Here is a 26,948-nt window from a genome sequence, read left to right as displayed (position 1 = left end):
GGTGCCCGCCGTCCCCATGGCAGTGAGGGGACTGAACTCGCTCCGGTGGGGTTCAGTCTGAGCTCACCCGGCTTGCTGTAGGACCTCCACCGGCTAAGCGTTCAAAGACAAAACCAGAAGGCAGGTCATCCCGAGTTCAAGCCCCAAGTCCCACCGTCCGGAGTCCTGTCTGGAACCTGGAACTCTTCACAGAGGCTGGAAATGGGGGCTGGAGGCTGGGCAGGAAGACGAGGGGCTCGGGGTGGGCGCCCCCGGACCCTCACACACCGGCGCGCGCCTCGGTCCTACGAACGCCCCATGGAGCAGCCTGCGGTCAGCCCCAGCAGCCCCGGGGCCCAGCAAAGCCCAGTAGAGGGGCAGGGGGGCTTCCTGCCCCCCCACGCCTGCAGTGCAGGTTCACCCTAAAATGGGCAGGGGCCCCCTGCTCTTCCAGCCTGAGGGCAGGGCTGTTTTCAGAGAAGAGCTCCTCACACCCGGAGGCCACTGGTCTGAGGCCTGTTCTCTCCGCCTGTGCCCAGCACACCACAGCCCTCTGACGGGACAGAAGGAGCCCCCAGACGGGACCCAACAACCTGCTGCTTCGGAATCTCCAAATAGATACAGACAGTCACATGAACCTGAGACGCCCACGATCACAGGACCTTACATTGTAAAAAGAGAGCCTGCAGCTCCCTGTGAGGGAAAACTTTCTAAAAATCCCGTCATAATCTCGTTGCTGGCGTGATTGTAGGATATTGTCATTTTGTGTCAGAAAGCGTTCATTTGGGACGTCTGGGTGGCTCAGTCGGTGAAGCGTCTGCCGTTAGCTCAGGTCATGATTCCAGGGTCCCAGAGTCCAGGCCGCACGCGCTCCCTGCTGGGCGGGGGGGCGGCCTCTCCCTCGGCCGCTCCCCCTGCTCTTGCTCGGGCTCACGCTCTCGCTCTCTCCCTCTCTGACAAATAAATAAAAATTTAAAAAAATAAACAGAAAACCAAAAGTTAAAAAAAAAAAGTAGGGCGCCTGGGTGGCTCAGTGGGTTAAGCCGCTGCCTTCGGCTCAGGTCATGATCTCAGGGTCCTGGGATCGAGTCCCGCATCGGGCTCTCTGCTCAGCAGGGAGCCTGCTTCCCTCTCTCTCTCTCTGCCTGCCTCTCCATCTACTTGTGATTTCTCTCTGTCAAATAAATAAATAAAATCTTTAAAAAAAAAAAAAAAAAAAAAAAAAAAAAAAAAAAAAAAAAAAAAAAAAAGTAGAAGCACTCGTTCGTTAAACGTAAACACTTCAAACGTGTGTTTCCATTGCTCATCTTGAGGCTTATCTGGAGCCTCACCAGCCACCAGGACCGTGTGCCAGAGGCAGCTGTGTGGGCCCAGGTAGAAGAGACTAGGCGCCTGCCCCACCCCCAGCACTGGGTTGCAAAGGCTGGGGGGAGGGACAGGGCAGAGGGGGCTGAGGGGAGGGGGCAGGGGAGAGGAGACTACCTGGGAAGGGGCTGGGGGAGGGCCTGGGGCATGTCCTGCCAGCCTCTGGCTGTCCCTGCAGGTGAGGTCAGGGCCTCCGTTCCGTCCCGGGCCACCAGGGGCCTCCCTCCCTGTCTCTCTAGGAACCGGAGCAAATACTCTGCACAAGCTCTGAGTGGCCGGCTTGCTCGCAGCCCCAGGGGCCTGGGGAGGCAAGGTTAGGGAGCAGGGTCCTGGCCTGCCCCCGGGGAACTTCCACTCTGCTGGGAGACAAAGCTCCCTGAAGCCCAACAGTTCAGTGCCGCCACTGGCGCCCGTACCTGGGTTCCGGCCATTGTCCACCTAAGAGGAGGCTCTGAGACCAACCCTAAGTCTAGAAGGAGTGTCAGGGCAGGCTCTCCCGGAGGCCCCTGAGGGGGCAGGGCCTCCGGCTGGCTTCCCATTCTTCTGTGGTTCCCACAGCGCCCAGGGCCTTCGCAGCTCACAAAGAACTTCAGTGCTGGCTTTTGACTGAACCTTTCCCCTTTGTATCTGTCTCTGCGTCTCTCAGCATCTCTGTGTCTCTGAGTCTCTGGCTCTCTCTTGTTTCCCAACATCCTTCCCGAGCCCCTGGGGAGCAGAGCTGGGGGGCCGGGCAGTGGGAACAGGACTGGGTCCTGTTCTCACCAAGGACAATAAGAGCCGGAAAGGGCTGGAGCCAAGGCCTGGCGCGGACTGTCGCTCCGCCTGTCCAGGGCGCCCCCACCCCCATCCGACCCTGCGCTGTCCCGTCACTCCAGTGCCAGTCCAGAAGGGGTCCAGCCTCTGCCAGGGATTAGGGAGCTCTCTTAGCTCCCCTGCCCACTGCCCTTCTCTCTGGTGGCACCACCTCCGGCCCCCAGCCCCGGGCCTCCGCGGCAGGAGCAGCCGGAGTGGTCGCCCCGCAGGGCTCCCCACACACCCAAGGCTCCGTCCCACTGCATTATTTACTCCTGTTTCCGGAGCTGGTGGCGGTGCTGGCGGGCGGGCGGGTGTCAGGGCCACGTGTGAGGGAGCAGGAGGAAGCATCTGGCTTCCCCCGTCCTCCAGGGAACTGCTGCTTCCCTGTCCCCTGGGCCAGCAGCCACCAGGGAGGAGTGGAGCCCAGGAGAGCAGGGGCCAGAGGTTAGCGCCTTTGCCCTTCCCACCTTCAGGCCTCCAGAAGCCATGACGACCTCACGCCCCCTTACTTAATGATGCTTATTAGTGGGTAGGATACCCCTGTCAGGGTTAATTGATAGGTTAAGCCTGCAACCTACAACTAGGCACCCCAAGATAGGCTGGGCGGAGGGCTGAGGCTGTCCCCAATCGGCCTTGTAAATGCACCTGTTCGCTGAAGGGGGTCATTATCCCTGAGCCACTTGGCCCCGGTGCCTACACAGTGGGCGGCAGCAGGTGCCCCAATCACTTGGCATGTTCCTGGCCCTGCTCTCCGACTCTTCCCCACCCTTCCTGAGCCTGGCCCTATACCCAAACTCTCATCTAGGAGTCAGGGCGCCCTCAGGTGGCCAGACGCCCCCCCCATGTCTATGTTCCCTTGGCTGGGATCTGGCCCTCTGCCCACGGCTCCCACCCATTAGGCGGACGTCAGGGTTTGACAGAGGGCGCCCTAGAACCAACTCAGCTTCCCCGTAGATCCAGGGTCTGTTTTTGACAACCTGTCATCCTCCCCAAGAAGGTACCACATACCACAACCCCCTAATCATCACTAGGTCAGTTAAGAGCCTAGAGCCGCCATTCCCTTGCATGGAGGCTCTGCTGGCCCTTGAATGCTCTTTGCATCCGCTCCCAGGGACACGTGCTTCAGGTGCCATCAGTCTGATGGCCACTAGACTCCAGCCTCCAAGACGCCAGTGCTTCAGGGCCTGCCTGGGAGGCTGGACAGACTTGGGCCAGAACCCGGGGACCCAGCCGCAATCTTCCCCTGCCCTCGGGGCAGGCTTGACCGGCAGGTGCGAGCTCACGGCGCCCTCTGCAGGAACCCTGGGCACACTGCATGCCACTCCCCCAAGCTAGGGACTGAGCGAGGCGTGGGTGGGGTGACCTCTCCTTAGAGGGCGGGCTCTAATCCCTGCCCAGGACCCCTACAACTCACTGCTTCGCCTCCCCTGGGACTCCATCCCTACTCAGACACATCTCATTTACAGTGTTTTCTTGCCAGAAGGGCAGCTTCTGCCAACCAACCCACGTCTTCACTACCCACGACCAAGCACTGTGCAGGACATCAAGCTGTGGACACTGAAGCCCATGTCATCCAGCAGGGGAGACACTGCACCGTGGCCTCAGAGGACAGGCACTCTGGACGGAGAGGCGCCCCTCAGGGCAGAGCACAGAGCCGGACCTGAGAAGCCACGTCCTTATTCCCATCATGGTCGGCTCCTGGGCTGATGGCTTGGTCCCTATCATTTTATACGCTTTGCTAAAGTGCAGCAAGTCTCTGATCTCTTGGCTACAAGACAGAGAAGAGAAACGGAGGCACCTGAACAAAGAGGGGGCAGTGATCAACCTTGGAGTCTTTCAAAACACAACCATCTGTTTGTGCTGGAGGTGACGGATGGGTCCAGGAGGGCAACATCAGTAGGCACTCCCCTGGCCCCGCAAGGCCTTGGAGCAGAAGGGGCAGGAGGCTTGTCTGCTTCGGGTGGGAAGTCAGAGTAACGAGGCCCCAGAGGTGTAAAGGAACTCCTGGGGGGAGCTGCAGGGGTGACAGTCTTCTGCTCCAGGATCTACTCCCCTCTGATGGGAAGGGAGGGCTTCCTGCACTACAGCCTCGACCCCTTCTCTGAAAGGTCAAGACGGCAGGTCACCCACGCGCTTTTCCTCCACCTGGAGACTTTCACACTCATGGCACCGACAGCCGTCCCTAAACATCTACTAGAAATGAACCTAGGAGGAAGGCAAGCCCCCCGATCCCCGAGGTCTGAAACCAGCAGGTATCCGACTGCCACAACCTTCGGCACACCCCTGCACGCCTGGGCAGAAGACGCCACAGCACATCGCAACTCCCGGGGCTACAAAGATCAAGTTTATTGGACATTCAGGGTCAATTTCTCTTCTTGCCCTTCCCCGTGACCCTGGCTGGGGTGAGGACGGGAGCCGCTGCCTGGTACAGGGTGGAGGAGATCTTGTTGATGTAGTACAGGCCGACCATGGAGAAGATGAAGCTACACCGTGAAGACAGGAAGGTCACGGCACTGGCGCACGCCAGCCCGGCACCCCCTCGGCACACGGCAGCGGCCGGGGAGGCAGCCCGGCTCGGGCTGAGGAAACCCCTTCCCCAGCTGTGAAGCCCTTACCAGGTGGTGACGCAGACTCGGTGAATGAGGCCAGATGCAAGGAGAGCCAGCAGGAGGCAGAGAAGAGCTGGGAAGGCAAGAGGGGGCAACGGGGCGGGGGTCAGAAGCGGTAACAGCAGGCACTCACGTGTGGAGGCTAGGGGACATCGGGGGCCTCTGAACCTGGGGGAACCTGTGTCGGGGAATGTGGCACGACATGAGCAGGACGACTGCAGATGCCCTGAACGATGGCCAGGACACGGGGGGGGGGGGGGGGCACGTGCTCGCTACCAGCTCTGTCCCAAATATCATTTCCCGATCCTGGCTCTCTTCCAACATAAAGGAAAAAGATAGTGATACAGAGTCTGAAAGGCAAGGTTTGCTCCCATTTGGGAAGGGGAGGCAAGGCCTTTCCGACAAAAACCAGCCACTAAGGACCAACTCGTGAAACTGGCTGGCCAGGGGCGGAAGCTGAGGGCCTCGCTCCCTGGATGCAGGCTGGAGGGCTAGGTGTCCGCAAGCACATGCCCGTGGAGACAGGAAAGGGCCTCTGGGTGTCTAGCAGAGAACCGGAGAGAAAGTGGGAGGTGGTCGGCAGGGCAGACACCACCTGCCCAGCTAGGGAGGGTGAAGGGGGTCAAGAACCTGGCCCCACAACAAAGGTTTCTTTCCAAAGCAAAGGAAGACAGCACATAGGGAAACAAAATCCCAGAGGTCTGGAGGCTGCCGGCTGGGAGGAGCTCTGGAAAGCTGCCCAGAGCTAGGTGGAGGGCGCAGACCTACAGGAGCCAGGAGTGCAAAGACACGAGGGCCACGAGGGCAGAGGCAGGCCTATGTTCTACCCTACGAGGGCTCCTCACGAGGCAGCATTCGCTGCCCCCTGTAAGCTTGTGACGTTCCTTGGGCCAGCTGGCCTTGATGCCTCATCTGCTTTATGAACTTAATTCTGCATAAATAACTAAATCATCTATTCTCCAAAACATGAGCAACAATGAGCACTGTGTCAAAGAGGAAAGAACCTAACATTTATTCTAACTTGGTCAGGGTTCCTGCTGACATCGAAATCCCGTGTCTGCAATGCTAAAACCCAGGCGCCAGGGGGGCTCAGGTGGGTGTCTGCCTTCAGCTCAGGTCAGGATCCTGGGGTCCTGGGATCAAGCCCCACATCCCTGCTTCTTCTTCTACCCTTCCCCCCTGCTTGTGCTCTAATGAACAAATAAAATCTTTTTTAAAAAGATTTATTTGACAGAGAGAGACACATCAAGAGAGGGAATACGGGACGCCTGGGTGGCTCAGTTGGTTAAGCGGCTGCCTTCGGCTCAGGTCATGATCCCAGCGTCCTGGGATCGAGTCCCACATCAGGCTCCTTGCTCCGCAGGGAGCCTGCTTCTCCCTCTGACTCTGCCTTCCACTCTGTCTGTCTGTGCTCGCTCTCACTTGCTCTCTCTCTGACAAATAAATAAATAAAATCTTTAAAAAAAAAAAAACAAAAAAAAAAAAACAAAAAAAAAAAAAAAAAAAGAGAGGGAATACAAGCATGACCTGAGAAGAAGGCAGCCACTTAACCCTGAACCTGCCAGGTGCCCCATAAATAAAATCTTTTTAAAAAATCTAATACTGAAGCCCTTCACGATCCTCTCAAAAAAACAGAACCCACGGGGCACCTGGGTGGCTCAGTGGGTTAAAGCCTCTGCCTTTGGCTCAGGTCATGATCTCGGGGTCCTGGGATCGAGCCCCTGGTGGGGTTCTCTGCTTGACGGGGAGCCTGTTTCCCCCTCTCTCTGTCTCTGCCTGCCTCTCTGCCTACTTGTGATCTCTGTCAAATAAATAAATAAAATCTTAAAAAAAAAAAAAAAACCAGAACCCACTAACACTGGCTCAACTTCACATCAGAACCCCTCAATGAACTCAGTCCTGTTTCCTCCCCACACCTCAAAAGGACTGGGCAAAGCCAGCCTGCCGGGCCCGGTGTCCTCAGAGTCCCCTGGGAACTAGGCTTCCCGCTCCAAGGCCTCAGAGCTCCGGGAGGTGCATCCGAGGCCGGCGCCGCCTCCGCGCGGTCTCAGAAAGCCTGTTCCCTTCTGAGCCACCTTCACCGATCGACCCGGCACTTGACCACTCCGGACCGTGCTGGGAGCGGCTAGGGCGGAAGGCTGAAGCGCCTGACCCCCATCTGCACTTACTCTCAGGGAAGATCTTTGCTTGGAATCCTTTGCCAAAAACCAGATTCTCCAGATTATTGAAGGCCTGGTCGAGGGAGTTAAGGACAGGCCGAGCGACCGGGCCGCGCCCCCCGCCCCCACCACCCCCGCAGCGCAGGAAGGATACGGTGAGCGAGAAGACGAACAGGCCGGAGCCCAGCAGGCCCCCCTGGATGGTGAGCCACTCGGTGGACGCCAGCTGCCGGCTGTACATCTGCATCCCGGCGAAGAGCAGCAGCGACAGGAGCGAGGACAGCGCCAGCGACGTGCCCGTGCCCACGGCTGCAGGGGGGCGAGGAGCGGGCCGCGCGGTCGGGCCGGGCCCTCCCTGCCGCCAGCGCCGCAGGCCGAGCCGGCCCCCCGCGTCCCCGGGGCTGCGCGACCCGCCGCGACCCCCCGCCGCCACCCCCCGCCGCGACCCCGCCGCCACCCCCCGCCGCCCCCGGGCGCCCGCTCCCTGCCGTCCCCCGGGGCCCCGGCCACGTCAGCTCTGCGGGAAGAGGACCGGGACAGCCGGTCCGCCCCAACCCGACCCCACTTGTCCGTCGGGGAATCCCGCCAGTCCCGTTACCCATCGCGTGCTGCCCCCGGCCCAGTCGGCGCCGCAGGCCCAGAAACAGGGGAACCGAACCGGGGCGGTCGGCCGTGCGCACGCGTCAGCCCCACTCGCGGACTCGCTGCCCCCGGGGCTGCTCGCGCGCCCTCTAGGCGCCTGGCCGCAGCGGCCCCTGCCGGCAGGGAGGAGACACTGCGTCCGAGAGCGGCCTTGGCCACCGCCCTGGTCCCCTGCGCTTCCCCGCTCCCCGAGCGTCTGCTGCCCTCAGCGCAAGCCGCTGGGCCCACGGCCCGTTGCCTCTAGCCCAGCCCTGTCTCCTTCGCCGTACGTGTCATCTCTAGTGCCCGTCCCTCACACGTCCCTCCCGCATGAGCCCTGCCTCGCATCTCCCGTGGACTCTTGCCCAAGCCAAAACCTAGTCCTCGCATTCTGGAGCCCATCTTTCTCCGAAACTATCCTCCCGTTTCATCGCAGGAAGACTAGGGAGCCAATGAAGGATGCGCACATTAGAAATGGCTCCCCCCAAGCCGTTCCCTGCCCCCCCCCCCCCACCGTCTTCCTAAAACCACGTGGGGAGAACTATTTCCCACCTCCTACCTCGACGGGCGCTGTGCGAGGCTGTCCCTGGAGCATGCGCAGTGACATCTCACCCCCACCCCTCCGCACACCCCCACGGGCTCCTGCATTAAGCCGGGGGTTCGCAGCAGCAGCCGGGATCGGGCACCCGGGGGCGGGCGGGCATGGTAGGGCCATGGCTGAGGGTGAGGATATGCAGACCTTCACTTCCATCATGGACGCACTGGTCCGCATCAGTGTGAGTTAAGGTGGGGTCGAGGGGAGGGGAGGGGAGTAGAGGGGTCCAGGGCAGGCCGGGACCTCGGACAGGTGGACATGAGGCAAGATGCTGGGATGTAGTCAGGGGGCTGGGGATGGCAGAAAGGACTGGGGGAGGGGGTCGGGGTGCAGGTTGGAGAGGGTAATCCCGGGGCAGCCTGGAGGTGAGTCCCGTGGAGGCGTCCAGCTGCTGGGCTGGGGTGCAAGGAACCGGGAGCTGCCTGCATGCAGCGGGTGGGCTGGGGTGGCCGCCAGCAGTGCACCAGGGGCTGCAGGGCCAGGGGGCTATGCTCTGAGGAGGGGGCGTGCGTGAGCTTGGATATTTTCCAAGAAAACTGAGGATAGGTGAGGGGCGATGAAGGAGCCGCCCCCAGGGTGCAGTTCCAAATTTGGACCCTTCGGCGAGACCCCACCCCACCGCGCCCCCACTCGGGGCTGCCTCCGAGCCCGCGGTTGTCATGGCAACCCGTGCCCGGCTCTCCCAGGGGCGGTGCCAACCCTGCTCCCCCCCCACCACTTCCTTCCCCCTCCCTGCCTGTCCCTCCCTCCTTTGTGTCAGCTGCGCCCCTGACCGGGATGGCTGCGAAGAGAGGGACCAAGGTGAGGTGTGGGGGTGGGGCATAGCTTGAGGACCCCCTCCACCAAAAAAGGGAGGGGTACTTCCGGTGGGGAGGGGGTAAGTAGGCGGGCGCTCTTTTCCCCCTCGCTTGGGGAGGGCATTCTGGCTAGTCGGGTCGTGCTGGGGGAAGGAGCGGGAGGGCCGGGCGGTGGGGGGTGCAGCCGGGAATGGGTTCCTGTTGGGGCCCCGAGGAGACGTCCGGGGAAGTGAGGGATGGGGAATGGAGGCTGGCGCGGCCGCAGGCTGAGCCGCGGCGGGATGACGGACGCGGTGAGCAGGAGGACGGAGAGCGCGCGGCGCTGGCTGGAGGGAGGAGCCACGCCGGGAAAGGGGGGGCTGCCAGAAAAGGGGGCGGGGGTCTGCACCAAGCTGCAGAATGGGCGGTGTCCTTGAGAGGAGCTGGTGGCCCGGAGATGGGGGGATGGGGGCAACGGGCAGGTGAGAGGGGCTGCAGGCCCCGCGCCCGCCCTGGGTGTGGAAGGGGTGGGGCTTGAGGCCGGGGGAGGCAGGTGTCGGGCCGCGAGCCCCGACCGCCCCTCGGAGGCTCTGGCTCTCCGCGGAAGGGAGACAGGCAGCAGCCAGAGCCGGGAAGGTCTGTGAATCAGGCCCCGGGCGGGTGCCGGGGAAGAGCCCCAGGTAGCTTGCCCTGCCCCCACCTGAGACCCCCTTGGGTTTCTCAGGGCACCTGAGAGGCCGGCTGCGGTGTGCCCTGGGGGTTCCGTGCTCCCACCCGACCTCCTGCTCCCTCCACAGACGAGCATGAAGAACATGGAGAAGGAGCTGCTGTGCCCCGTGTGTCAAGAGATGTACAAGCAGCCTCTGGTGCTGCCCTGTACCCACAATGTGTGCCAGGCCTGTGCCCGGGAGGTGCTGGGCCAGCAAGGCTACGTGGGCCATGGCGGGGACCCCAGCTCCGAGCCCACGTCCCCCGCCTCCACCCCTTCCACCCGAAGCCCCCGCCTCTCCCGCAGAACTCTCCCCAAGCCAGACCGCCTGGATCGGCTGCTTAAGTCAGGTGGGCCTGGCTCCTGTGGGCCGCGGGTGGGGATGCTGGGACATCCGCGCGGGCCGGGGGCCTCTGAAGACCCAGCTCCTACGGGCTGTAATCGAGCCGACTCTGGCACGACAAAATTACTGTTTAATTGAACAGACCCCCCCCCCCCCCCGCCAGCTGTAACTTTCAGCCCCCTCCCTCTCTGGCCCTGCCACAGGCTTTGGGACGTACCCCGGGCGGAAGCGAGGGGCTCTGCACCCCCAGGTGGTCATGTTCCCGTGCCCGGCCTGCCAGGGCGATGTGGAACTGGGGGAGCGGGGCCTGGCGGGGCTGTTCCGGAACCTGACCCTGGAGCGCGTGGTGGAGCGCTACCGCCAGAGCGTGAGTGTGGGTGGCGCCATCCTGTGCCAGCTGTGCAAGCCGCCGCCGCTAGAGGCCACCAAGGGCTGCACCGAGTGCCGGGCCACCTTCTGCAACGAGTGCTTCAAGCTCTTCCACCCCTGGGGCACCCAGAAGGCCCAGCACGAGCCCACCCTGCCCACCCTCTCCTTCCGCCCCAAGGTGAGCAAGTGGGGAGAGGGGCCTGGCGGTGCTGGGTGGCTGGGGGAGCTGGCTCAGTGGGCTTCCCAAGGGAGGCGGGCAGAGGTGGCCCCTGCCAGGCTCCGTTTTGCCTAACAAGGACAGAAAGGGACTGGGTCAATCTTTAAACTTCTCGGAGCCCCATCTTCTTGTCTGGGGTACAGACAAGAAGTAGTACCCATGCCCTGGGGGTTGTTGGGGGGGTCCCAGGAGGTGGTTTGTGAGAGTCACCCCTAGGCTAAAAAGGTCTGTCCGCATTCATTCATTCACTCAGCAAATATTTATCCAGCATCCATGTGCCTGGGGCTATTCTCGGCATTGGGAATAGGCAGTGAGCAAGGTGGACAAGGTTAATTATTAGCCACAAGGTGGAGATTAATAATCATTATTTTTGCTGTTAACCGCACATGTGGAGGTGGGAGGGAGAAAGGATGCCAGAGACGCTCTGGTCCATGGCGCTGCAGGCCACCAGGTGGCACTGCGGAGCACCCCCCATGGACTCTCAGGCCTCCTACCCTCTCCCCTCTCAGGCCGGCTGCCCAGGCTGCACACTGCTTCTGCCCCAGGTCAGCAGCCTTAAAACCACCGTAGGCTGATGATGTCATTGCTCCTTCTGTCCCTAGGGCCTGATGTGCCCGGACCACAAGGAAGAGGTGACCCATTACTGCAAGACATGCCAACGGCTGGTGTGCCAACTCTGCCGGGTGAGGCGTACCCACGGTGGGCACAAGATCACACCTGTTCTCAGCGCCTACCAGGCCCTCAAGGTGAGGAACCCTGCCTCACTCCACCGTACACCAACCCTCACTCACGCCCTCTCCCACCTCCTCCTGACTGCTGGCTTCCACCGAGCGAGGCACGATGCCCACCTCTCTCTTCCCCCTCAGGACAAGCTGACAAAGAGCGTGACATACATCCTGGGAAACCAGGACACAGTGCAGACCCAGATCTGTGAGCTGGAGGAGGCCGCGAGGCACACCGAGGTGAGGGAGGGCGCGGCGGTGGGCTCTGGGCCCCGCCCACGACTGGAAGCAGGAAGGCATGTGGGGGGGCTCTGCCCAGTCCCCTGCTTGGCAGCTCAGGGTCCGTGGGTGTGTCGAGGTTCTGGTTAAGCCAGGCTGGTAGGAAGATCAGTGCCCCAGACCAGGCTGTTCCCGGGGTTACGATGGGAACAGTGTGGCTGTCACCCAGGACCAGGACAGTTTGGAAAGCCCTCAGGGACATAGCTCGGATGCCCTCGGGCTCAGCTGCCCACTTAGGACACCACACATTCTTGGAGCTAGGGCGAGGCTCCGTCTCTGGTACCTTCTGCCAGTTTGCTTGAATTTGCTGACAAGGGGACAGACAGGAAGGATGGCCTGGAGGCGGGGGACACCCGTGTGGTCCAAGTAGGCGTTAGTGCATTCACATTCTCTTTTGTTTGAGGGAGTCCTTCTGGGGTCAGGATGGTGGTGTGGGGCTCCAGGAAGGGTGGCACAAAGTGTCGGGCATTGAGCCCCTCTGGGCGGACAGGTGACTTTGGAGATGTGGGCCTGGCCCTGGTGGCCTGGCTGGGTAGGATTTCCCTGGATCTTTGGTGATCCGAGGGAGGCTGCCACGAGTGCTGTCTTCGAGAAGATAGTGAGTGTTGCTCTCTGGGCAGGTGAGCGGTCAGCAGGCCAAGGAGGAGGTGTCCCAGCTGGTGCGGGGACTGGGGGCTGTGCTGGAGGAGAAGCGGGTGTCCCTGCTCCAGGCCATTGAGGAGTGCCAGCAGGAGCGCCTGGCCCGTCTCAGCGCCCAGATCCAGGAGCACCGGAGCCTGCTGGATGGCTCCGGTCTGGTGGGCTATGCCCAGGAGGTTCTTAAGGAAACAGACCAGCCTTGCTTTGTGCAAGCAGCCAAGCAGCTGCACAACAGGTAGGCAGGGGCACGGGCTCCGGGGGGCCCGGGTATCACAGGTATAGCTGGCGGCTAAGCTGGTGTCTGCGCCGCTGCCCCGTGGAGACATGGGTCCTGAGGACCATCACCAGGCCACAATGATAGCCAGCTTGCTGGAGGGACCAGGAGGTGACCCAAAGCAGGTGCCCAAGCTCTAGGGACAGGCGAAGCAGCATCAAGGGGAAGGGCAGCTGCCCAGCTGGGGGTGCCTGACCCTTGCTTGCCCCCATGCCAGGATCTCCCGAGCTACGGAGGCCCTCCAGACATTTCGGCCAGCTGCCAGCTCCTCCTTCCGCCACTGTCAGCTGGACGTAGGGCGTGAGATGAAGCTGCTGACGGAGCTTAACTTCCTGCAAGGTAAGGAGGTGGCCGGGGTGGCCCCGCACCCGATTACAGCCTCCCTCCCTTCCCCAGCAGCGGGCCCGGGGGGCAGCGCCCACCAGGGACCTCCCTGGCCTCCTGCCCAGCCTGGCCAGCCGCCCCTCCCACCTCACCCACCCGGCCACACCGCCCCACCGCGCTCAGCGCTGCTTCTCCCTCTCTTTGTTTGTAGGCTGTGGCCACCGCGGACTCTGCTCAGGAGCACCCCAGGCAAGTCAGCGGCCCTGCCCCGGGGGCCCTGCCCTGCCGCCCCCACACAGCTCCCCCCGCCCCCCCATTCACTGCTTCTTTCTCTGTCCTGCCTTCACCAGACTCTTGGTCCGCCCTCGCCCACCCCCACCAGTGCCCTCTGGCTCTCTCTGCCTGCCCTAAGCTCCTGCCCAATCCTTGCCCTTCTCACCTTTTGTCCTTGGGCTTCTGCCCTCTGGACTTGCCTTCTCCTCCCATTGACCTTCGTCTCCTCCTGTCGTCAAGCTTTGCTTGTCCTCTGCTGTCCCCCGTTTTCGGCCTTGCTGGCTCTCGCATCTGTCTCCCTCCCACTCGGCCCCTCCTTCCTGTCCAGTGCTCTTTCCCCGGCTTCCAGTGGCCTCTGCCTGCCTTTCCCTGGGGCTCCTCTTTATTCATAGAATTAAAAAGATCCTAGAAAGAAGCGTCCCCATCTGGTCTAAGACCATTTTTGACAGAGGAGGAAACTGAGGCCCAGACTTGGGAAGCAACGGCCCTAAGGCTGGAGGCCGGAGAACCGCAGGCCAGGGCCCGCGCCAGGCTTCCCGCCCCTGCTCCCCCGCCGCTCCCCTGCTCCCGTGGGCTCTGCCCTGCCGCTCCCCGCCCGGCACCCCACGGCCTCGGCCCCAGCTCCCTCTCACCCACACTCACCCCCCCGGCCCCCGCTGCTTTCCCTCTTCCTGCCCGCCCTCCGCGCTAGGCCCGCGGCCAGGCCCCGACTGACGCCGCTGTCTCTTCCCACAGTGCCCGAGGCGCCCGTCATCGACACGCAGCGCACCTTCGCCTACGACCAGATATTCCTGTGCTGGCGGCTGCCGCCCCACTCCCCGCCCGCCTGGCACTACACCGTGGAATTCCGGCGCACCGACGCGCCCGCCCAGCCGGGCCCCGCACGCTGGCAGCGGCGAGAGGAGGTGAGGGGCACCAGCGCCCTGCTGGAGAACCCCGACACCGGCTCCGTGTACGTGCTGCGCGTCCGGGGCTGCAACAAGGCGGGCTACGGCGAGTACAGCGAAGACGTGCACCTGCACACGCCCCCGGCACCCGGTGAGCGCGCGGCGGGGAGACCCGCCCCACCCCCACCCCCGACCCCGACCCCGACCCCGACCCCGGGCACCCTGTGAGTGCATGGCGGGCGGGGAGACCCGCCCCACCCCCACCCCCGACCCCGACCCCGACCCCGACCCCGGGCACCCGGTGAGCGCGCGGGCGGGCGGGCGGGCGGGCGGACAGACGCGGGGCAGGCAGGGACCAGGGGACCAGCTCACTGCGCCAGCAGCCGGGGCTGCGCGGGCCCCGCGGAGGAACACAGTGGGCCGCGCTCACCAGCCCCCGGGCTAGACACTTAGGATCAAATCCCCACTCTGCCTCAGCCGTGGCTCTGGGCAAGTCCTTTGCCCTCTCTGAGCCCCAGGTCCCTCTCCCCGTAGTAGTAACGACAATGTCATTGCGGTGAAAGTGAAGCCAGTGAGTTCCCAGCTCCTAGTAAGGACTCAGTCAGGGTCCGGACGGGGACTCTCCAGAAAGTAGTCTGGCCCAGGGACGCAGGCAGAATACTGGAGCGTCACTGCCCAAGTGGGGTGTGCCGGCTCTGCGAGCGCCAGAGCGTGCGCTGGAAGGTGTAGGTCGGTGGTGGGAGACGTCACCGGCTGGGACGGGCCCCAGCGAGGACTCTCTGGGGCACCAGCCATCGGAGAGGGGTAGGAGGACACGCAGCCAGTCAGCTGGTCTGGGGTCCCATGCCCATTTGGGGTGTTCCCTGTTCTCCTCACGCCCCCACTGCAGCTCTCCAGGCCCTGGTCCCTGGAGCCCCCGCCCATCCCTTGCAGCTTATTTCACATTCTTAAATCTGCCAGTGTCCTTGGCTGACACCTCACGGCCTCCACGGCCTGGGTTTGTCCCTCAAGTCCTTCCTCTGTCACCCCTACCCCACGGCAGTCCTGCACTTCTTCCTCGATGGCCGCTGGGGCACGAGCCGAGAGCGCCTGGCCATCAGCAAGGACCAGAGGGCGGTACGGAGCGTCCCAGGGCTGCCCCTGCTGCTGGCTGCCGAGCGGCTCCTCACCGGCTGCCACCTGAGCGTGGACGTGGTGCTGGGAGACGTGGCCGTGACCCAGGGCCGCAGCTACTGGGCCTGTGCCGTCGACCCAGCCTCCTACTTGGTCAAGGTGGGCGTCGGGCTGGAGAGCAAGCTGCAGGAAAGCTTCCAGGGTGCTCCAGATGTGATCAGCCCCAGGTCAGGCTTCTCTGGAGGGGATGGGGCATGGGGGTCCCGGGGTGGGGGAGCTGGGGACTGGATGGGGGTGGCAGTGGGAGCACACGCTGGTTGGGGTGGAGCAGGGGCATTCTGGAGCATGGAAGCCAGGCAGGAGCCTGCGGCCAGGGCAACCTTGGGCTTAGCCCAAGGGCTTGAAGAACTGGTTTTCAGGGGAGCAAGCGGCTGGGGAGAGGGGCGCGGGGGGGCATCCCCCTGCTCCCACCTGTCCTCAGGACAACCACACCGCCTCTGCATCTCCCAACGCCCCGCTTCCAGGGCGCTTTCCTCACATCAGCACATCTGGCCTCAACATCCCGAGACCCTTCCCTCTCAGGGTCCACCGCCATCCCCTCCGTCACCCACGTGCTGTCCAACAGCCCCAACACGCGGGCCTCCCCGGACCTTCCCTCCCGGCGTTCTATCCCGGCACTCCCCATTTCTTAGTGCTCTCCCGCCAACACCAGTGCCCCCACCCCACCCCTCCCTCCCAACACCCGCCTGCCCAACAGCCTTCTCTCCCCAGGCCCTCAGTGACCAAGCCCCCACCCTCAACAGTCTGGAACCCTTCCCAAGACCCCCCAGCACCACGTCCCCACGCAGTTCTCCTCCCCACCTCCTAGCGCCTCTTGCCTCCTCCTAGCGCCCCCGCTCACCTCCAGCTCACCTTCCCCACCTCGCCTGTCAGCGTGCCCGCTTTCAACACCCTTCTCCCTGGGCTCTCAGAGCCCGGATCCTCTAACCCTCAGGTCGGCGACACGGCCTCTCCATACCCCAAATGGACCCTTGCAAACCTTTGCTCCCCAACATCCCTTGCTCCCAGCATCTCAGCCTTCTGCCCCGAACCCCCTGAGCCCCACTCCCATGCCCCTTCCCCAACACCCCCCCAACTCCGCTCCTGCAGGTACGACCCCGACAGCGGGCATGACAGCGGCGCCGAGGACGCCACAGTGGAGGCGTCCCCACCCTTCGCCTTCCTGACCATCGGCATGGGCAGGATCCTCCTGGGGTCCGGGGCCGGTTCCAACGCGGGCCTGACCGGCCGGGACGGCCCCGCGGCGAGCTGCACCGTGCCGCTGCCGCCCCGCCTGGGCATCTGCCTGGACTATGAGCGGGGCCGCGTGTCCTTCCTGGACGCCGTGTCCTTCCGCGGGCTCCTGGAGTGCCCCCTGGACTGCTCGGGGCCCGTGTGCCCTGCCTTCTGCTTCATCGGGGGCGGGGCGGTGCAGCTCCAGGAGCCTGTAGGCACTAAGCCTGAGAGGAAGGTCACCATCGGGGGCTTTGCCAAGCTGGACTGACCCTTTCTGGCCCTGCGCCCTCCAGGCCTGCCGGAGCCGGGTTAGTCTTCCGAGGGCTTCTCCCTAGACTCTTCTGCCATGTCGTCCTGTTCCTTCCCCTCTATCTTTGTATTCCTGGGCCTTCTCTTAACCCAGAGACTCTCCTCTGCTCACCTTTCTAGACGCCCCCCATTCTCCTCACTGCCTGTTAAGCCAGGCCCCAGCCCAGCCCCCATCAAGTCTCACCCATGTCCCACCTTTGGTGTCCTGCCCGAGTCACAGAGAGAGCCCCTTCCCCATCACTGTCCTGTGCCCCCCCTCAGGCTGATTGGGAGGGAAGGCACCTGGAACACAGGGCATGACCCCCAGCTCTGCGCTCTGCTCTCCGCCCTGCCAAGCTCCCCGCCCCACCGATGCAGAACCACAGTCGGGGCGGGCTTTTTGGCCGGACCCTGGCCAGGCCCTCCCTGTGGGGAGAAGAGGGCCCTGCCGTCCTGCTTGAGTTGCTGGGGTCCCCACAGCCCTTGGCCGCATGCCTGTATCTCTCCCTCCTGCATGCTTCACCCTGTCCTGTGCCCCCACGCCAACGTGCCAAGTCTCCCTGGGGGCCCCAGCGGAGGGCAGGTGTCCCCGATGGGTTGGGCAAGGCAAGGCCTCTGGGGCCCTGCTGCTGCCCCCTGCAGTGGGCACTGCCAGGCCTGAGCCGAGCAACAGCTGGTATTTTCAAGGTTTATAAACAATAAACTAGGTTTCCAGGCACATCTGTGCCTTCCCTGAACCCGACTGTCCCTTTGCGTTTCTGCGCCGGGCCTGACAGGTGTGAAGGCTGCAGGGGGCCCCCGCTGCTGCTCAGAGCAGGGGTGCTAGAGGGAAGGAGATCCCAAGCAGGTACCCCAGAGCCTCTGGCTCAAGCCCCGGCCAACCAACAGGGGGCCTACTGGGGGCGCACCACGTGGTGGCTGCTGGCCACTCCAGGGCCCAGGCCCCCAGGGCATGTGGTAAGCGGGGTGGGCACTGTGCCTGGGCCCAAAACGGTCAGGGAACCAGAACCACTTCCCCATTCCCAGGGTGCCTAAAGCAGACCCCACCAGCCAGGGAGGGGGCCGGGCCGGGTGCCAGCGACCAGATCTTGACACTGTGCTTATCACGGCGGTGTTGACTCGGACTGTTATCACTGCCCACGCTCACTTCACACCCTGGCAGCTAAGAATAGAGCCGCTGGGGGCACTGGGCCAAGGGGAGGTGAGGGCGTGGCCGCCCCCAGCCCTGGTGAGCACGGGAGCCCTACCTCGGGGGCAGGTGGAGCTGGGTCACGCTGGCCTCAGGTCACGGGTCGCACAGGCCTCCAAACCAACTCAGTTTCACTTCCTCCTTCCTCTTGTGCCACCAGGGACGGGAAGAAGTGACCTGTGCCCCAATGTCATCTCCTCTCCATGTCTCCTGCTTTCCAAACAAACCCTACTCTTGCCTTTTTTTCCGTCTCCCGCAAAGACCCCTTTGAAGCCCCATATACACACATTTGCTCTCCCTGCCCAGTCTAGGGGTCACAGTGACAGAGCTGAAGGTGGCCGTCAGCACAGAAGAGGTTCCCTTTTTATTCAGCCCCAGTCCCGTTCACATTTCCAACTTGGGGCTTTCTGGGCCGGTCCTCCTGGGAGCCCCTGCCCCGGGCCTGTCCCCAAGGGGCTTGGATGGGCTTCAGCGGGGCTGACGTGGGTTAGGGGACCCGGTGGGGCCTGTGAGCAGCCCGCCTGAGCTCCCAGCTCAGCAGCGAGGCACAGACCCGAGCAGAGAGGACTCTGGCAGTGAGGAGCCTGGGGGAGGGCACGTGGCACTGCCATCTGGACGCTCGGCGGCAACGCGCGCCTACAGGTTGGCGGAAGTGGCTGACGTGCTCGGGTTCACGGACGCGAAGCCCCCATTGCCTGCAGAGACCTGGGTGGGGGACCAGACCCCGATCAGACCCACAGCCTGGGGTCAGAAGTCGGGGAGTCTAACCCTCAAAGGGTTAATTCAGAGAGCACCTGCCGGCACCACACCTCTACCTGGGCAGCCAGGTGACTGTAAACAGGGCCCAGGGCCGCAGCTCCCCCCCTTTCCTCCTCCTCTTGGCTCTCATCAGCCTCCTTGTCCCCCCACCCCACCCCTTTCTCCTTCCCCGCTCTGCTCCTCCAGCCCCAGCAGGAGTGTGCCTGTCTCCACAGAGCAGCAGGAAGTCCCCGGGCAGCAGGAAAACAGGGTCCAGAAAAGGAAACTCCCCTCCCCCACCGGCGTGGCACTCCAGCCCCCGTGGCCCAAGTAATTATTTACTAGGTCCTGGAGAGAAAGGCCGCGAGGAAAAGAGGAAGGTCCTCGCTTCCTTGAGACTCCCAAGAAGCCCCTGGCACCAAGCTCAGCTGGCAGGGCGAGGCTTCCTCCCCGTGAGACAACCCCCCACTCCCTGCCAGGCTTTCTAAATCGACCCCCCACTCCGGCAAGCTCAGTGGGGCCCAGGTGCTGGTCCCCTCGTGAGTCCTGCCTGGCCCCCCTGGACCCAGCGCCCCACCTGCCCCACCTCCCGCAGTGCAGCTCTGGAAATGCTGGTGGTGGGGACACTCTCTCGAGATCCCCTTGCTCCCAAGGTCCCTCCCGCAGGCCGCCCCCACCCCAGCCCCTCTGACCCCACCCCCTCGTCCGGCCCTCCCCAGCCTCTCCCCTCTTCTACCGCTTCTCCACTCTTGGGGCTTTGCCCGGCCCAGTCCCAGCCTCCAGCTCCCCACAGGGTGGGGCCCCTTCTCACCTCCTCATAGGGGCTGCGTCTGCTGCCCGGAGGCACGTAGCGCCCGTGGGTGTGGTAGGTGGGGTACTCGCTCATAGGGTGATAGGCGTCGCGGGCTGGGAAGATGTCCAGCTGCCCACAGTTCTTTCGGCGGCACTGACACACCGTCTGAGAAAACAAGAGGTAACAGGGGGAGCCATGGGGTTCTCTCCAGCAAGGGGCCTCTGCACAGGCCTGGAGACCCAACACTTACCAGAGCAATGACACAGATGATGGCGAGTGCCACCAGGACACAGACCAGCACCAGCAGAGCAATGCCCCAGCCAGGTACCCCAGACCCAGACTGGCCGGGGGAAAGGGGCGACACATCTTGTGCTAAACGAAAACACAGTGGTCAGAATACTCTCCCGAAGGAGGGGGCCCCTCCCAGCTCCCCCGGGGAGAGCAGGAACCCAGGTGCTGGAGCGAAGGCCCCTGCAGGCGTTGATGCTGGGCGGCAGCTGGGGACAGTGGCCTCACCCCTGACATTCGAGATGGACAGGTGATATGCGGCAAATTTTTTTTTGTTCTCTTCCAACTGTGTCTGCACGCTGTGGGCATCCGTGGCGCCCTTTCGGAAGGCCAGGCTCGATTCGACCACCACCGATCCTGCTCTGGTGGGAAACGGGTGACTCAGCCGAAGGTCCCAGCTTCCGGCCAGACGCCCCCCATGGCACCAGTCCTCCCCACGGCCTCCCTCCACACGCTCCACACCCAGAACGGTACCTGAATTTGATATTAAAGAGGCCCAGAAAACCTTCCTTCTTATAAATCTGCCAAAACTGTGGTGAGAAGAGAAGGAATTAGGCTTGAGGCAAACAGGTCGGGCAGCCTGGAGGCTGCTGCCGGGAGGAGCACGGAGCCGGGAAAGAAAGGGCACCCACTCACCAACTCCGAAATGTTCCTCTGCAGCTCCTGGTAGTAGCTAGAGCCCGGATCTTCCAGAGAAGAGTTAAAATGACGGTTCTCGATGGAGAAGGACAGCGAGAAGACAGAGATGCTCAGAGACTGGGGAGAAGTGCTGTGATTGGAGGGCGTGGGAGGTTCCGGGCCACGGTGAGCGGTGCTGGCGGGCGGGACGTGGGTCGGGGATGTGCCACCGTGCTGTCCGGAGGTGGCGGTCGAGCTCGAGGCTGAGCTGTGGGTCGAGGTCGGGACCCCATGGTGTCGGGGAGTGGTGGTCGGGGACGATCCACTGTGATGTCCGGGTATGGTGGACGGGGACGGGCCGCTGTGGTGTCCGGTCGTGGTGGTCTCGGACGGGCCGCTGTGGTGTCCGGTCGTGGTGGTCGGGGACGGGCCGCTGTGGTGTCCGGTCGTGGTGGTCTCGGACGGGCCGCTGTGGTGTCCGGTCGTGGTGGTCGGGGACGGGCCGCTGTGGTGTCCGGGGGTGGTGGACGGGGACGGGCCGCTGTGGTGTCCGGGGGTGGTGGACGGGGACGGGCCGCTGTGGTGTCCGGGCGTGGTGGACGGCGACGGGCCGCTGTGGTGTCCGGGGGTGGTGGACGGGGACGGGCCGCTGTGGTGTCCGGGGGTGGTGGACGGGGACGGGCCGCTGTGGTGTCCGGGCGTGGTGGTCGGGGACGGGCCGCTGTGGTGTCCGGTCGTGGTGGTCTCGGACGGGCCGCTGTGGTGTCCGGTCGTGGTGGTCTCGGACGGGCCGCTGTGGTGTCCGGTCGTGGTGGTCGGGGACGGGCCGCTGTGGTGTCCGGTCGTGGTGGTCGGGGACGGGCCGCTGTGGTGTCCGGTCGTGGTGGTCGGGGACGGGCCGCTGTGGTGTCCGGTCGTGGTGGTCGGGGACGGGCCGCTGTGGTGTCCGGTCGTGGTGGTCGGGGACGGGCCGCTGTGGTGTCCGGTCGTGGTGGTCGGGGACGGGCCGCTGTGGTGTCCGGGCGTGGTGGACGGCGACGGGCCGCTGTGGTGGCTGGCGGTGGTGGACGGGGACGGGCCGCTGTGGTGTCCGGGCGTGGTGGACGGCGACGGGCCGCTGTGGTGTCCGGGGGTGGTGGTCGGGGACGGGCCGCTGTGGTGTCCGGTCGTGGTGGTCGGGGACGGGCCGCTGTGGTGTCCGGTCGTGGTGGTCGGGGACGGGCCGCTGTGGTGTCCGGTCGTGGTGGTCGGGGACGGGCCGCTGTGGTGTCCGGTCGTGGTGGTCGGGGACGGGCCGCTGTGGTGTCCGGTCGTGGTGGTCGGGGACGGGCCGCTGTGGTGTCCGGTCGTGGTGGTCGGGGACGGGCCGCTGTGGTGTCCGGGGGTGGTGGTCGGGGACGGGCCGCTGTGGTGTCCGGTCGTGGTGGTCTCGGACGGGCCGCTGTGGTGTCCGGTCGTGGTGGTCTCGGACGGGCCGCTGTGGTGTCCGGTCGTGGTGGTCTCGGACGGGCCGCTGTGGTGTCCGGTCGTGGTGGTCGGGGACGGGCCGCTGTGGTGTCCGGTCGTGGTGGTCGGGGACGGGCCGCTGTGGTGTCCGGTCGTGGTGGTCGGGGACGGGCCGCTGTGGTGTCCGGTCGTGGTGGTCGGGGACGGGCCGCTGTGGTGTCCGGTCGTGGTGGTCGGGGACGGGCCGCTGTGGTGTCCGGTCGTGGTGGTCGGGGACGGGCCGCTGTGGTGTCCGGGCGTGGTGGACGGCGACGGGCCGCTGTGGTGGCTGGCGGTGGTGGACGGGGACGGGCCGCTGTGGTGTCCGGGCGTGGTGGACGGCGACGGGCCGCTGTGGTGTCCGGGGGTGGTGGTCGGGGACGGGCCGCTGTGGTGTCCGGTCGTGGTGGTCGGGGACGGGCCGCTGTGGTGTCCGGTCGTGGTGGTCGGGGACGGGCCGCTGTGGTGTCCGGTCGTGGTGGTCGGGGACGGGCCGCTGTGGTGTCCGGTCGTGGTGGTCGGGGACGGGCCGCTGTGGTGTCCGGTCGTGGTGGTCGGGGACGGGCCGCTGTGGTGTCCGGGGGTGGTGGTCGGGGACGGGCCGCTGTGGTGTCCGGTCGTGGTGGTCGGGGACGGGCCGCTGTGGTGTCCGGTCGTGGTGGTCGGGGACGGGCCGCTGTGGTGGCTGGCGGTGGTGGACGGGGACGGGCCGCTGTGGTGTCCGGGCGTGGTGGTCGGGGACGGGCCGCTGTGGTGTCCGGGCGTGGTGGTCGGGGACGGGCCGCTGTGGTGTCCGGGGGTGGTGGTCGGGGACGGGCCGCTGTGGTGTCCGGTCGTGGTGGTCGGGGACGGGCCGCTGTGGTGTCCGGTCGTGGTGGTCGGGGACGGGCCGCTGTGGTGTCCGGGAGTGGTGGTCGGGGACGATCCGCTGTGATGTCCGGGTATGGTGGACGGGGACGGGCCGCTGTGGTGTCCGGTCGTGGTGGTCTCGGACGGGCCGCTGTGGTGTCCGGTCGTGGTGGTCGGGGACGGGCCGCTGTGGTGTCCGGTCGTGGTGGTCGGGGACGGGCCGCTGTGGTGTCCGGTCGTGGTGGTCGGGGACGGGCCGCTGTGGTGTCCGGGGGTGGTGGACGGGGACGGGCCGCTGTGGTGTCCGGGGGTGGTGGACGGGGACGGGCCGCTGTGGTGTCCGGGCGTGGTGGACGGCGACGGGCCGCTGTGGTGTCCGGGGGTGGTGGACGGGGACGGGCCGCTGTGGTGTCCGGGGGTGGTGGACGGGGACGGGCCGCTGTGGTGTCCGGGCGTGGTGGTCGGGGACGGGCCGCTGTGGTGTCCGGTCGTGGTGGTCTCGGACGGGCCGCTGTGGTGTCCGGTCGTGGTGGTCGGGGACGGGCCGCTGTGGTGTCCGGGGGTGGTGGTCGGGGACGGGCCGCTGTGGTGTCCGGGCGTGGTGGTCGGGGACGGGCCGCTGTGGTGTCCGGGGGTGGTGGTCGGGGACGGGCCGCTGTGGTGTCCGGGCGTGGTGGACGGCGACGGGCCGCTGTGGTGGCTGGCGGTGGTGGACGGGGACGGGCCGCTGTGGTGTCCGGTCGTGGTGGTCGGGGACGGGCCGCTGTGGTGTCCGGGGGTGGTGGTCGGGGACGGGCCGCTGTGGTGTCCGGTCGTGGTGGTCGGGGACGGGCCGCTGTGGTGTCCGGTCGTGGTGGTCGGGGACGGGCCGCTGTGGTGTCCGGGGGTGGTGGTCGGGGACGGGCCGCTGTGGTGTCCGGGCGTGGTGGTCGGGGACGGGCCGCTGTGGTGTCCGGGGGTGGTGGTCGGGGACGGGCCGCTGTGGTGTCCGGGCGTGGTGGACGGCGACGGGCCGCTGTGGTGGCTGGCGGTGGTGGACGGGGACGGGCCGCTGTGGTGTCCGGTCGTGGTGGTCGGGGACGGGCCGCTGTGGTGTCCGGGGGTGGTGGTCGGGGACGGGCCGCTGTGGTGTCCGGTCGTGGTGGTCGGGGACGGGCCGCTGTGGTGTCCGGGGGTGGTGGTCGGGGACGGGCCGCTGTGGTGTCCGGGCGTGGTGGACGGCGACGGGCCGCTGTGGTGGCTGGCGGTGGTGGACGGGGACGGGCCGCTGTGGTGTCCGGGCGTGGTGGTCGGGGACGGGCCGCTGTGGTGTCCGGGCGTGGTGGTCGGGGACGGGCCGCTGTGGTGTCCGGGGGTGGTGGTCGGGGACGGGCCGCTGTGGTGTCCGGTCGTGGTGGTCGGGGACGGGCCGCTGTGGTGTCCGGTCGTGGTGGTCGGGGACGGGCCGCTGTGGTGTCCGGTCGTGGTGGTCGGGGACGGGCCGCTGTGGTGTCCGGTCGTGGTGGTCGGGGACGGGCCGCTGTGGTGTCCGGGGGTGGTGGTCGGGGACGGGCCGCTGTGGTGTCCGGTCGTGGTGGTCGGGGACGGGCCGCTGTGGTGTCCGGTCGTGGTGGTCGGGGACGGGCCGCTGTGGTGTCCGGTCGTGGTGGTCGGGGACGGGCCGCTGTGGTGTCCGGTCGTGGTGGTCGGGGACGGGCCGCTGTGGTGTCCGGTCGTGGTGGTCGGGGACGGGCCGCTGTGGTGTCCGGTCGTGGTGGTCGGGGACGGGCCCCTGTGGTGTCCGGGGGTGGTGGTCGTGGACGGGCCGCTGTGGTGTCCGGGGGTGGTGGTCGGGGACGGGGACAGGCCACTGTGGTGTCTGGGCGTGGTGGACGGCGACCGGCTGCTGTGGTGTCCGGGGGTGGTGGTCAAGCTCGAGGCTGAGCTGGGGGTCGAGCTCGAGCCCCCATGCTGTCCGAGGGTAGTGGTCAAGCTCGAGGCTGAGCTGGTGGTCGAGAATGAGGTATCAGTAGACTGTGCGGTGCCAGCTGTAAAAGTCGAGGTCACAGGGTTGGGTAGGTGACAAACGAGAAGAAAATCCACCATCTGGCTTCTTGAGCAGTAATGGGCAGGAAGATCTGGACAGTGGGCCAAACCCTGGGTAGGCCGCCCTCCTCCTTCCTGGCAGCTCTCTGCTCCTAGCTGTCCATCTCTCCGCTCCTGAAACCTAACCTCTCCGGCCCCCCGCCCCGTCCCCGAAGGCTTTGCTGCAGGTCACTGTGCTGCCTGGGACACCAGCTTTCCTGAGCGGCTGCCTCCCGGAACGTCCTCAGCCTCTCTCCTCTCTTCTGGCACAGACGAGGTCACCCCTGGCTGCAATCTGCCCCTTGGGGTACCGTGCGCTAGCAAAGGAAAGCCACAGGGAGGCTGGGAAGAGCCCGTGAGCAAGGCAGACCCCTCCCCACCTTGTGCCCCTCACCTGGACGCTGCAGGGCTGCCAGGAGCAGGAGGAAGAGAGGGGCCTGGAAGCCCGGAGTCATGGTGGAGGCCGGCAGGGTGGGGAGGGGGCGGAGGAGTCCTGGCAAGGCGCTGTGGCCGAGGTGGGGCAGTCGCAAGCGCCCGCTGCTTTATACCGGTCCCTGGCCCGCCCCAGGTTCAGCCAAAGCAGGTGACAGGTGACAAAACCCCGCCCCCTCCCCTTTCCCTACCTCCAACTTCTTCCTCCTCCTCCCCACCCATTCGTGACCCCTCAGGTGGGGTACCTGGGCGCCAATCACTCAACCCTCTGGCCATCTGTTTGCTCTCCAAACGGTCTCCTCCTTTCCCAACCACTCCCTGGCTCCAGAAGGCCCTGGGTCTCCCGGGCTCTAGTTGTAGCCTCAGGGCGACAACCAAGGTGAGAAAAGGGACAGAGGAAGGGGCCAGGTCAGGGTCCCGGGCAGCAGACCAAGGAGGCGCCCCCTCACGTCCCTCGCCCCGCTCCCCATTCTCACTGCGCCCCTTGAAGCCCCGCCGTGCGGAGTGGGGAGGAGCGGGAAGCCTCGAGAAAGGGTGGACCGGGTGCCCCTTTCGGACGCCCTCCCCCCGCCACTTCCCGGAATCGCCGCTCCTCGCGCGGCCCCAGCCGCTCCCTGTCCCGTTCCGCACCCAGAGCACCGAAACCCGCGGTCCCCTCCCCTGCCGGACTTTCCAGTAGCCCGCGTTCCCGCCCGGGCTTGTCCCGAGGAGGGGGCGGGGGAAGAAAGTTCCACTTCACGCGCCGCGGGACCCCGGGGTCTTTCCTGCTCCTCCGCCAGGCCCCGGGGCCGGGCTCTCCCGCCCCCTGGCGGTCCCCGGGAGCCGGCGGCCGTGGGCGAACACTGGGAGCGCCCGGGTGGCCGGGGGAAGCCGCGCGCCCCAGTGCGACCCGAGGGGCGGGGCCGGGGGGGGGCTTGCGGGGCGGGGAGTCCCCGCGCGCAGCTCGGGGGCTCGGACGCAGAGCGCAGAGAAGCGCCGCTGGGTCGGCGGAGCCGCTGGCCGCGCTGGGGGGTCCCCGAGGCGCGGGCGGCCGAGGGCGGGAGGTACGTGCCGGGGGCGCGGAGGTATGTGGGCGAGGACGGCGGAATGTGGGAGGGGCTGTGGGCCGGGGCAATGACGCACTTGGGCAGCCGCGACTCGGTGGGGCGACGGAATGGGATTTGGGGGCCCCAAGCTGTCATGGGGAGCAGAGGGCAGCTGGGGTCGGGTAGGCACATGGTGGCGACCAGGGGGCTGTATGTGAGGGGGCGTGCTGCGGGGAGAAGTACGAAGGGCAGAAACGTTTGGGGCACAGCGCACGTGGGGCTTGGGGGTCCGGCCCCTCCGGAGGCCCGTCCCCCCCAGTTGCGTCCGCCTTGGGAACGGTTCTCGGTCGCGGCGAGGGCAGACAGGACAAGGGGCTTCAGGACGCCTCGGGGCCGCGGAGCTGGAGGGCGGCCGGGCAGAGGCGAGGGGGGCGCGGCTTGGAGCGGGGCGCGCGGGTCCGAGGGGCGCCGAAGCCCCCCACCCGTCCGCGGGAGAAAGGCCGAGCATCGAAGTGGGCGGCCCCAAAACGTCTGCCCCGGCGTTGCCAGGCAACAGCCATTCAGTCGCGTTGCTGGGACACGCGTCACCATGGCGACGGCTCCGCGCCGCGCGCTCCGAGTATTTAAAGAGCAAGCGCGCGCAGCGGCTGGGAGTCGGAAAGCGGCTTTCCGGGCCACCGCGGCCTCCCCTCGGCCACCACCCTCCCCGCCGTCCCCTCCCCCCTCGCCCAGGCGCCAAGTCTCTGGCCTCCGGCGGGACCCAGCTCCCCGGCGCGGCCCCGGTTCTGGGGCGTGCCCGGCACGCCGCTGGCGGTGCGGGGCGGGATCCCGGGCCCCGGGCGGTGCGGAGCGGGAT

At 65.7% G+C, this 26,948-nt stretch overlaps 3 protein-coding genes across 15 annotated transcripts; 1 reads left to right on the top strand and 2 right to left on the bottom strand.

Annotated features, from left to right (window-relative positions):
• Positions 1–614: 614 nt before the first annotated feature.
• Positions 615–10,245, bottom strand: KRTCAP2 (keratinocyte associated protein 2). Of its 5 annotated transcripts, XM_082703680.1 has the most exons (7): positions 8,088–8,110; positions 7,506–7,662; positions 7,062–7,216; positions 6,917–6,980; positions 4,917–5,062; positions 4,755–4,821; positions 3,953–4,622 (listed from the first exon to the last, which is right to left on the bottom strand). In XM_082703680.1, the coding sequence occupies exons 2-7, from the start codon at positions 7,507–7,509 to the stop codon at positions 4,345–4,347; spliced, it is 714 nt and encodes a 237-aa protein (XP_082559806.1). In that variant the 5' UTR covers positions 7,510–7,662; positions 8,088–8,110; the 3' UTR covers positions 3,953–4,344. The 5 variants fall into 5 exon arrangements, with proteins under 5 accessions (XP_082559808.1, XP_082559806.1, XP_082559807.1 ...); XM_082703682.1 differs by lacking the exons at positions 3,953–4,622; positions 8,088–8,110 and adding an exon at positions 615–932; XM_082703681.1 differs by lacking the exons at positions 7,506–7,662; positions 8,088–8,110 and adding an exon at positions 10,169–10,245.
• On the top strand, positions 8,165–17,348 carry TRIM46 (tripartite motif containing 46). Of its 7 annotated transcripts, none has more exons than XM_082703571.1 (10): positions 8,165–8,304; positions 9,697–9,958; positions 10,155–10,498; positions 11,140–11,283; positions 11,404–11,499; positions 12,159–12,412; positions 12,669–12,790; positions 13,784–14,086; positions 14,978–15,275; positions 16,198–17,348. In XM_082703571.1, exons 1-10 carry the CDS (start codon positions 8,242–8,244, stop codon positions 16,589–16,591), a joined length of 2,280 nt encoding a protein of 759 aa, XP_082559697.1. In that variant the 5' UTR covers positions 8,165–8,241; the 3' UTR covers positions 16,592–17,348. The 7 variants fall into 7 exon arrangements, with proteins under 7 accessions (XP_082559697.1, XP_082559698.1, XP_082559692.1 ...); XM_082703566.1 differs by lacking the exon at positions 8,165–8,304 and adding an exon at positions 8,816–8,924; XM_082703568.1 differs by lacking the exon at positions 8,165–8,304 and adding an exon at positions 8,893–8,924 and having other exon boundaries at positions 9,624–9,958.
• Positions 17,349–18,141: 793 nt separating this feature from the next.
• Positions 18,142–25,736, bottom strand: MUC1 (mucin 1, cell surface associated). Of its 3 annotated transcripts, XM_082703469.1 has the most exons (9): positions 25,030–25,330; positions 24,409–24,598; positions 22,423–23,811; positions 20,256–22,011; positions 20,094–20,149; positions 19,848–19,981; positions 19,582–19,703; positions 19,350–19,496; positions 18,142–18,505 (listed from the first exon to the last, which is right to left on the bottom strand). In XM_082703469.1, the coding sequence occupies exons 1-9, from the start codon at positions 25,088–25,090 to the stop codon at positions 18,437–18,439; spliced, it is 3,924 nt and encodes a 1,307-aa protein (XP_082559595.1). In that variant the 5' UTR covers positions 25,091–25,330; the 3' UTR covers positions 18,142–18,436. The 3 variants fall into 3 exon arrangements, with proteins under 3 accessions (XP_082559595.1, XP_082559594.1, XP_082559593.1); XM_082703468.1 differs by having other exon boundaries at positions 19,848–19,976; positions 22,423–24,598; positions 25,030–25,736; XM_082703467.1 differs by having other exon boundaries at positions 22,423–24,598; positions 25,030–25,534.
• Positions 25,737–26,948: the final 1,212 nt, after the last annotated feature.

The sequence above is a fragment of the Mustela nivalis genome (assembly GCF_964662115.1).
Source record: "Mustela nivalis genome assembly, chromosome: 16".
In the NCBI taxonomy this organism is placed as follows: domain Eukaryota; kingdom Metazoa; phylum Chordata; class Mammalia; order Carnivora; family Mustelidae; genus Mustela; species Mustela nivalis.
This window is presented reverse-complemented; position numbering and strand designations above follow the sequence as displayed.